The sequence below is a fragment of the Daktulosphaira vitifoliae genome, unplaced genomic scaffold (assembly GCF_025091365.1).
Source record: "Daktulosphaira vitifoliae isolate Bord-2020 unplaced genomic scaffold, ASM2509136v1 Scaffold_1, whole genome shotgun sequence".
Lineage (NCBI taxonomy): Eukaryota > Metazoa > Arthropoda > Insecta > Hemiptera > Phylloxeridae > Daktulosphaira > Daktulosphaira vitifoliae.
The window spans coordinates 74763323-74773782 of record NW_026099572.1 but is presented as its reverse complement, the minus strand read 5'-3'; the positions used below and the strand labels follow the sequence as shown (position 1 = coordinate 74773782).

The 10460-nt window shown below is 24.7% G+C and overlaps 2 protein-coding genes across 2 annotated transcripts in view; one reads left to right on the top strand and one right to left on the bottom strand.

The window, feature by feature from the left end:
• Nucleotides 1-6146, top strand: part of LOC126895380 (formin-binding protein 4-like) — a 10521-nt gene extending 4375 nt beyond the window's left edge. Inside the window, exons 5-10 of the mRNA XM_050667189.1 lie at nucleotides 220-441; nucleotides 815-930; nucleotides 2765-2898; nucleotides 3507-3720; nucleotides 5471-5683; nucleotides 5930-6146. Of these exons, the coding sequence (XP_050523146.1) occupies nucleotides 220-441; nucleotides 815-930; nucleotides 2765-2898; nucleotides 3507-3720; nucleotides 5471-5683; nucleotides 5930-6022 (992 nt within the window). The 3' untranslated portion in view covers nucleotides 6023-6146. The remainder of the gene's footprint in view (nucleotides 1-219; nucleotides 442-814; nucleotides 931-2764; nucleotides 2899-3506; nucleotides 3721-5470; nucleotides 5684-5929) is intronic.
• Nucleotides 6078-10087, bottom strand: LOC126895384 (serpin B5-like). The gene is made up of 7 exons (XM_050667198.1): nucleotides 9830-10087; nucleotides 9091-9261; nucleotides 8850-9030; nucleotides 7209-7396; nucleotides 6960-7145; nucleotides 6415-6553; nucleotides 6078-6347 (listed from the first exon to the last, which is right to left on the bottom strand). The coding sequence occupies exons 1-7, from the start codon at nucleotides 9944-9946 to the stop codon at nucleotides 6175-6177; spliced, it is 1155 nt and encodes a 384-aa protein (XP_050523155.1). The 5' UTR covers nucleotides 9947-10087; the 3' UTR covers nucleotides 6078-6174.
• Nucleotides 10088-10460: the final 373 nt, after the last annotated feature.

Sequence of the window (10460 nt, the reverse complement as noted above, 5' to 3'; positions counted from 1 at the left end):
TTTTTTTTTTTTTTTTTTTTCCCCCCCCCCCCCCCAAAATATAAATATATAAGTACCATCTGTTAATTTATACATTAAGCACTTATATAAATATTTGAATTTAATTAACACAAAAAAAATTACTTAGTGGCGTTTCTCCTAATATAATATATTATATTGAATATAGTTGTATATCAATATAATAATAAAATTTAAGAAAATGATGTAATATATTTACAGCTAATAATGAATTTGATGAGCAAAAGTTAATATATACACATGATCCTTGTGCTAATAGCAAAATTGGTTTTGGCTACAAGTTATCATCTAAGAATAAAAATACAGGTTCTATAAATTTTGTCAAAGGAGAAACTATGAATTCACAAAGTGAAGTTTTGAGTACAGTTATTCAAAGTCCTGCAAAATCAACAGAGAGCAGTGATGTCAATGATACAAATAATGGTGATTCCAAAATTTATTTTTATAACTTTAATATTCCTTTTGTTTACTTAAAAGAAACATTTATTTAAATGATAAATATTAAAATCAATCATAATTTTTATTTAATACACTTTTATTCTCTGAGAAGATTAAACTTGAATTAAGCATGGGCATATTAATGACGCCATAACAATATTATCAATTGTATAAATAATTTAAACTAGTACCTCATAATTATTTTAAAAGTTGTGTTTTTTAACCAGAACAATTTTAAAAGATTTTTTATTAATTTAAAATATAAATATTTTATGATTCTAGGTATTATAAAAAAATTAATTGATATTTTACTTTAATGTAATAATTATAAACTATTGTTAATTAATGTTAATTGTAGAAAAAAACCAAGTTCAAGAATTATCAATGCTCATTTCAGCAAAGCTACATTTTTTATCTGATTGTGAAAGTAATACAAATTTATCATCAGTTCAAATTATGACCATTAAAATTGATGTAAGTTCCTAGTTATAATAATATTATATTTTTTTGAATATCTTTTTTTTTAATACTGTTATATAAGGAGTGAAAATTTCAAATGTTGAGCCAAAAATAGGTCAGGTCATACAAAAAATGTTATAACATTAAAAAAACAATGAAATATATTAAATCAAATATTTTTTTGTTATATTATATAGGATGGCTTTTAACACTAGCCATTCAAATGCACTTAAAATTATAATTTTTTTTTAAGCTTTTGTTAGTTACATATTTATCTGTTATAAAATAATTTTTTGGTCCATCTCTAATATCTTATAATGGAGACAACTTATTTTATATTAAGTTTATTAGTAGTAAGTTATGCGTATCATAATTTAGCAGTTTAAATTAATGACTGGAGGCAAGGAGCGGGTGTTGATTTTTTTAACACTAGACATTTTTCAGCCACATTCCTGCCCTTAGGTATAAACATGTTAATAGTTTCTGAAATACTGGTCCAAAAGTTATTATCGACCCATCATTTTTTTAATTAAATAACATATTTTATGAACTAGTTAAATATTTATGTTACTATTTGATAAATAGTTAACATCTCTATAAGAAATCAAGGATGAACATGAAAAATATTTTATAATAGATAAATGGATATATATAATATATATATAATACATATATTATATGTAACTATAATAAAAACAAAAATATTCACAAATTCATTATAATTTTAAGAGAAATTAAGTGGCTAATGTTAAAAGAATTACTCTGTATATTTACAATTTGGTTAGGTTTAACATTATATTTGTCATTTATTGTACCTAAAGATGAAACTTTGTCAACAGCAATTCTAAGTGCTAGGCCTTGTTAAATGATGTTATACATATTTTAATTAAAGGTATTTCATTTTATACGATAGAAATTCATTTTTCATTAAAAATAAAAATTACATTATGATTTTGAATATCAAAATAATATAATTTCTTCTTTTGATGAGTTAATGTGTCAAACATTTTTTGTGCTAATATAATTAATTAAATATGTGTTATCAATTTATTATAACTATAACAAACTATATATTTTTATCAAAATTTGTTATTTTTCATATAAATGAAAAAGACATTTAGATCATGTTATTATTTGCATGGCACTTAGAATGGGTATTATCTAAGAAACTAATATTTGATTTAGAAATAAATATTTTGGTTATTAAAATATGTACAGAGTTGAAGCTATTATTACATAGAACATTTATCATAAATAATACCATTCATTTTTTTGACACTTACAAGGTTTGACTTTTTCACTTATCATAAGTATACAGGACATATATATATTTTCAGTCAATTACTTACTTATACCTTATAAAGGTTTCAACTATTTATTTAAATTGACACATTTTATTTAGCTTATTAAACTATTTTATTAAGAAAATGACTGGTGGATAACAACTTTTGAACTAGTACTTTGGAATTTATTAACATATTTATAAGTAAACAGGTGTTAAAAAGTGCTGTTAAGAAATATCTAATATCTTCTGAGATACTGGTCTAAAAAAGTTACTGTTAAGTTATTTTCTTAATTAGATCATTTATATTTGAGAAACTGGTTAATTATGTATGTTTTTATTTAAAAAAACTAACTTAATTCCATTTTAAGGTATAAGAAATGGACTGAAAATATTTAAAATAATTAATAAATAGAAACAATTGTGAGACTAATAAAAGCAAAAAAAAAAATGTTTGTAATTAGTTTAACTATAAGTAATTGAGTAGGTTATGATAATTAGATCACTCTGTATATATATATATATATATATATATTACTATTGTATTTTGTTATATTTTATTTTTAGACTTTAATGGAAGCATGGAAAGAAAATTCATTAAAAGATGAATACTTTTCAAAATGGCTTGATGAAATGGCAATAGAGTTAAATACTTTAGAGAAGTCTGTTGCCCCAGCTGGCTGGAATTGTCAATGGGACAAGTATGTAATACTAAATTTATGTTAGTTTTATACTAATTAAATTATTGTTTAATAAATTTGAAACAAATTACTGTATAACTATGAATTTATGACTTTGTGTAATGTAGAAAAGAATAGATAATTTTTATTTAGTATGTAATTATAAATATATGTAGGAAGCATAAGCAATAATATGAGTAACAATAAAAGCTGGTTGATTTGTCCATTCAAACATAAGTAGGTATGTACATTAAAAACATTATCATGGACTTCTTCAATATTGTCGCTAAAATGGTGTAACTTGTGATAAAATAATTAAATATTGTAATATTATTATGACCTTACTACTTTATATATTTAATAGTATTCAATTGTGTGGTTTGCATTTGAGCTGTGTTAAATGCAGGTGGAATAAAATATATGGCGAAAATCCAACAGGTTTGTCTCCAACAGGCTCTACAGTGAAATTTTTTCATTTTTTATATGGGTTTTGAGTCAAACATAAGTATTATTAAATGAATTACTAATATTTTTTACTAAATATATTGAAGTAAAGTTAGCTTAAGAACTTGTTACAAAAAAAAACTATTTTTTATTTTTTTTTTCATTTTTTAAAAATATTATTTTAGACTTAACACTCGGTATTTCTATCAAAATATTTCAAATGGTCATACACAGTGGCATTATCCAATTGAAGAATCTGAATCTATTGAGACATCTCCTAAAGATACTGAAGTTCACACCCCTTCTCCACTAAATATTTCAGAACATGATAGTCATCCTGAACCTGAAGATATGGATATTGAAGATGATGGTCATAAAGAGGGTACTGAGATTATTGTTGTAAGTACAACTTCAATGAGAAGCTGAGAAGATATTAATTTTTACTATAGTGTATTTATTTTTTTTATGTGTGTGTGTCTGACACTACCTTTTTTCAACTCTCACAGGACTGATTTCTTTTGTATATTGTTGAAGAAATTGGCCTTAAAAATTAAAAAAAATTTCCCTCATTCCCTATAAAGGGGTATACTCTTAAAAATTACAATTTTGACATTTTTGGAACTTTTATGCTAAAACTGTCATAACTCTTCTAAAAATGGATGAATGAAAACAAATTTTTGACACGGTATGTGTTTTCCTTAGCCGCACATCACGTTATCAATCTAAATGAAAGTGTATTGGGATCTGAATCATAAGTGCATGGTGGCCTAGTGGTAAAGTTTGTCTCAACAACGCCCTGAGGTCGCAGGTTCTAATCCTGTATTTTTTCAAAAGAGTTCCGGTACACTTTCTATAACGTCAATTTCTGGCTGATGTGTTAATTTTTATAAATACCTTAGATATTTTCCTTTCACTTGATATAAATTTTTTGAAAATCTGACCCTTTATCCGCATACAACTTTTACATGAAAAGTTAACCTTTTCAACTATTAAAAAAGTTCCAGAAATACTCCGAGCTTCAAATAAATGTTAATATAAATGTGCGGACAACTTATGCTATATGTGCAAATGGCTGTTATAGTTTAAAATCGTATAATAATTGAGTTAAAATTTTCAATTTTATATTACNTTGCGCTGACAACTTATGCTATATGTGCAAATGGCTGTTATAGTTTAAAATCGTATAATAATTGAGTTAAAATTTTCAATTTTATATTACATATTTTAAGCTTTACATTGCTATAACTTTATGAAAACTATTGATCAGCAAAATTTTTTTATAAATATTTTATATAATTTGACATACTTTTTTTAAAAATCAGATTATTTCCCCTTATACAGGGGGTTTAAAACTAGAAACATATGTATAAAAAGTAGAACTTTTTTATCTTATCTTTTGTAAATGTTCAGGAAATACACCGAGCTTCAAATGTATGTTAAATACTATAATTAAAAAAAAAATTGTCCTGACAACTTGTCTACTATATGTAAATGGTCCCCAAAGTTAAACAAAAAATATTATTTAGGTGTAAAAAATGAAGGTTTTTATGATATTATAATTTTCTATTTCAATTTGTTTTTTGAAAATATTTATGTTTATATTTTAGGTTAAAGTATAGTTTTATAGGTGGATGGGGGACAAGTACTCATTTAATCCTCCCACACCATTTCAAAAAAAATATTTAAGTGTTAGGTATTTATATTTTGTTGTCAATTTAATATAGCATATTAAAATCCCTCCCCTAAAAAAATGCTCTAGTTATCATTAGATAAATTACTATTTCAATTTCATAATTGAAATAATTATGAACTAATGAAGGTCGGTATAATCAAAAAACAAAATATTAAATTTTTTTTTCTTAATTACATTTTTAATACATGTATTAATTAAGAAAATTAAAGTTTAAATTGCTTTTAAAATAATCAAACAATTCTTCCTAAAATTTAAACACTATCTACAGATAAGCATTGAAGCGTGCGTTACTTATGATAGTAATTTTAATCACTGTAAGATATCATCTATACTTGTCCTAACTATACTGTATTTCCACTATGCAATTTTTTTTTTCATATTTGTACTATCTCGTGTTTATTTTATATTTTAAAGTTAACTTCCTGAAGTTTATAAATTAACTAAATTTTTTTCTAGCCCCCTGTACCTGGTGATGAATTATCATTTGAATTAAATTCATTTTATGCGGATATTGCGCAGTTTGAATCAAATTCTACTGGACAGATTGAGACCATGGTTGCTGTTCAAAGTCCTAGCATTGAGCAATCTCCATGTTTGAAAATCATATCTGATTCAGACAAAAAATTAGAAGAAAAAGAAATTGTTGTCAAACCAAAAAAAAAGAAAAAGGTATTTAATTGATCTCTATTTAAATATTTTAAATTTTCATCATGTGTTAATGCTTTACTGAATTATTTATAAATAATTTTATAAACAGAGTATTTTCCATTTAGAAATTCATTCAAAGTGGATTCTGTCATTTTTATTTTTTAATATTTTTAACCCAAAATTCTTATAATTTTTTAATTATTCTGTTTTTTTTTTTTTTTAATAAACAAACATTCCATTTTATAGTGTTTTATTTATTTTTCTTAGGTTGGAAAATTAGATATGGGCTTGGGATTAAAACACAAACACGTATCATCATTGGTTGAAAAATGGCAACAGATTCAAAATGAAATCAAGTGAACAGTTTTAGTGTTGCTCTTCAACTATTAAATAGGAAAATAATTAAAATGTTAACTAATTTTGTAAATTTTGTAATATATTTTTAGTATAATAAATTAATAAATTATGTTTTTTCCATATTTAATTCTAGTAATTCTAATTTTTATTTATTCTTAGTTTTTTTCACTATCAGAATTTTTGTCTATATTATCCTCCTCATAAAAGGGCTGTTCTACTTTTCCAGCAACAAGTATAATGTTATTAGGTTCATCATATAAAATGAAGACGAAGGGTTTGTCAACAACAATAGATTCTTTTATAACTCTTTGTGCTGCTAATGCTGAGCCTTTATTACAAAAAAAGAAAAAAGAAATTAACAGTTTTTCTAAGATTAACTTTAAAGTTGGTCTTACTAGTTAAAGAATAAGCTGATGATCGATCAATACATAAATTCATTCCTGCTTGTTGAACCATATCATCCAGGTATAATTTGTCTGTAGATATTTTAGAAAAATCCATTGATTCAGTAAAAATGTTTTTCAAACCAGTATTCTATAATAAAAATTTTGTTTGATAAAATTATTCTTATGCATAGAAATGCAAAACAGTAGTTGGAACTAATTTTTGGAGAAGGGTTAAACTAAGAATAGGCTAACTAAATAGAGTGATCAATTTTTTTTGGGAAAAGGGCTAAAATTATTTTATTTCTGTGACTAAGACCCTATTAACATTTTCTATAAGTAGAAAAGGGTTCTGTTATTGCTTTATGCGGTTATGCTTATACCTTATAATAAGTTTACTTAAATCACTAATCACTACCACTAATAAAAATCATCCTTAATAAATTAATGTGTTTTATAAAAATTTGTTTTTTTTTTTAAGAGGAATTATAATTTTTTGAAGTCCTATTTATGAGAAAATCGCCTCTAGAGTCAAGTTATCCAGTCTAAATATATACCTTTTGTAAAACTGATTTAAAAGAAGTTATATTGTTGTTTTCAAAACAAGGCAACGTGACAAATGCTGGTTTCGAAGTCAATGTTTTTGTGATGTCTGGTATCAAGTTTTCTGGTAAATTTTTCAATACGTCATCTAACGTATACTTAGTTTTGGGTAAAAGTATTAACAAGTTGTAATCCGTGTTCTATAAATTAAATGTAAGATAAAATTATAACCATGAATGATAAAATATCGATTTAAATTTTACTCTGTATGGTAATTTAAAGGCTGTACTATCGATTTCTGGTACGTAGCCAATTTCAAAATTGCCTGCAGCTCCAAATGCTTTGACTACATTTCCATCCCATGATACTGATGTCTTATGAAATGAAGTTATTGGCCAATTCATATCAAATGAGAACCCATTGAATATAAGCATGGCATGTTGTTTGAAGACTAAAATATGATTTCACGTCATGCATTAGCATAATTTATAAAAAAAAAAAATACATATTAGAAATTCGAATAATTGATAAAAGAAAAATTATATCAAAATATTTTGAAATCGATCAAACTTTTGAAAATTAATTTTATAATTAATTTTTATAACTTCACTTTCCCATTTTATTATTTGGTAGTACCTTATAATAAAACTTTACTTAAATCACTAATCACTACCACTAATAAAAATCATCCTTAATAAATTAATGTGTTTTATAAAAATTTGTTTTTTTTTTTAAGAGGAATTATAATTTTTTGAAGTCCTATTTATGAGAAAATCGCCTCTAGAGTCAAGTTTTCCAGACTAAATATGTACCATTTGTAAAACTGATTTAAAAGAAGTTATGTTGTTGTTTTCAAAACAAGGCAACGTGACAAATGCTGGTTTCGAAGTCATGAAACCATTTTACATGAAATTATTCATTTTTTATTTTTACAAATACTTGGTAAGGTATACTTATTTTTTATTTATTCATTTCAATAAAATTTAATAAAGGTTTTATTCGTGCATACTTTAATTTATTATGTTTAATATGTTATTTACTATGAAACATAATACAGTTTAAATGTCAAATTGTATCATTATAACAACAAATTGTATCTAATGTGTAGTAGACACCGAAAACTGTCTAGGTAGTTTAATTTTAATAATTATTCTATTTTTTCTTTATTTAAATAAAGTGCCAGGGGGCATTGATCTTAATTTAAAAAAGATACATTAAAAATAAATTTTAGTTACTATTTTCACAATTCATGTTGTTTTTTATACAAATATTCAATAAATAAGAACAGGCCAATTGTTACGAATAATGGAAATCCTTTATCTTACTTATTCAGTACCTTGTAGAATTACAGACGTGGATACAATGGGAGAGGCCATATAAAATATGCCCCCCTTCCAAATTAGATTTATTTTCTAAAAAATGTCCTATTTTTTTAAAAATAGCACATACTTTAATATAAATAATGTTAGGTTAGGCTCACAAAATTTCTTCTGGGTCCGCGCTCGACTCAATGTACTAATATTATTGTTTAAATCTTATAATTTTATGAAAAAAAATTTGACTTTCACTTAATAAGTTCAAATGCTTTATTCTATTTTTCTCATAAATTACATTCATTATATAGAACGACATTTTGAATAGAATTTTAAATCGTATTTAGAGAAACTATTTTAAAATTAAATTATGACCTTTAATTTGAAAGAGAAATTAAACCTAGGTATTTTAACAATATGTAAAAGACAAAAATTATTTTGTTAAGTTTTTAGGGTTTCTGAAGTTATATTTTCTCTAAATAGTCATTAAGTTTTGTTAGTCTATCAAATTTAAATCAAACATGTTCAATATTTTTTTCATGAAAGCTTATTATTAACCAAAATAATTTAATAAATTTAATAAATAAACACCTGAAGTATCTTCTTTTGGTAGAATATTACGAGCCATTAAATCTGGTCTTTCTACACTTTTTACGCTGGTCAAATAATACTCTTCTGCTAATTCAGAGAATGACTTGGATATACTATAATTTTTGTATACATACATAAAGTTTTTGATAGACACATGCGACGAGCCGTATGAAGGAATTTCCTATACATAAATGGATGCAAATTAAGATTCCTTCTAAAGAATCTATTAATTTTTTTTTACCTTAACTGATGTAAGGATTTTTTTGTATGCTTCTTTTTCTAATTCATTAACACCAATGGCTTCAAGGATTTCTTTTCTGTTTATAGAATCAGCTCCTTCAGCTAATAACCCCAAAATTACTGAAGCACACAAAGGGGCTGTAGCATAATTGGAACGATCTTCAAGGGTAGCCTGTTATCATACATATTTGCTGTCATATATTGTTTTTAAATAATGAATGCATTGATTTTTGAATCAGTTTTGTAACTATTTATTTGAGATAAAGCAGTAGAATTTTTTTTGGCTTGTACTAAAATATTATACTTAAAATATAACAAAATTATTTATTTAAATCAATCTCTAGATTTTTTAGAAGGGCCATTAAATCATTAAATCATTGCAAACTCTTATTTGCCTGTGCTACTGAATAAATGGAGTAGTTAAGATAATATGAAAGGTAATTGCTTACAAATTTAGATATAGGAAAAACCGGGGTTGATAATTACCCAAAAAATTATAATTTTGAACTTGCTGAGATTATATTAAACAGTCATTAGAATAAATTTTGATTTTTTGAAATTCCTATCATAAAAAAAAATACGAAACACTTATCTAACTTTATTAGAATAAATGGTAATTTAATACTACTTGTAAGGAAAATTTTATGCACAGCAAATACTAATTTATAAAAATGTTGAGATAGAATTGAAAAAAAAACAATGCATCCAAATTGTTAAGATTTTTTAAATAGCATATTTACCTTCAGTAATACTTTTGTCAAAACTTCAGTAGATTTAGAAACTTGATGACTATTCGCATTAAAAATAGAGGCAACTACTATTAGACAAAATCCAACTAATGATATCTGACCGAACATATTTTAAAAAGCAATTATTGTACTCTAAAATCTTTAATTTTAGTTAATAAATTCTTCAGTAAATTTTTAAACGTTGAAGTACTTTACACCAGATATCTCGTCCAGAGTTTAACGTATATAATCGAACCCACGGCCAAGATCAACGATTCTTATTTATTTTTACGATAAAAAAAACCGGTTGATCTTCATTAGGCATTCATGTGTGGTTCACCTGTGGTGCTCACTACAGGTGACACCTATTATTGATTATACTTATTAAAAACGTTTTTCTTTCATGTAGAAAGTTTGTTTGTCCAAATGAAAGCGTTAGCTCATAAACATAGGAGGTATACGCAAATGTGTGCTTTACATTAAATGCGGATCTATAAAATATCCATGAGTATTACAAAATCAAATGGAAAACCAAACAACAAAAACAAATGTTATTGAATCACTTTGGATCACAATGAATTAGGAGTGTATTACTTATTATAATTTCCCTTTTTACCAGCCTGATTGTATCACAAGTATGCTC

Bases quoted from the DNA above. Each gene is read 5' to 3' on its own strand.
- LOC126895384 (XM_050667198.1), bottom strand. From the start codon at position 9,946: ATGTTCGGTCAGATATCATTAGTTGGATTTTGTCTAATAGTAGTTGCC. The intron at 9,031-9,090 runs GTAAAAAAAAAT...ATTTATGTATAG, and splicing joins AAATCCTTACATCAGTTAAG to GAAATTCCTTCATACGGCTC. The intron at 7,397-8,849 runs GTGTTTATTTAT...ATCATATTTTAG, and splicing joins ACCAAAAGAAGATACTTCAG to TCTTCAAACAACATGCCATG.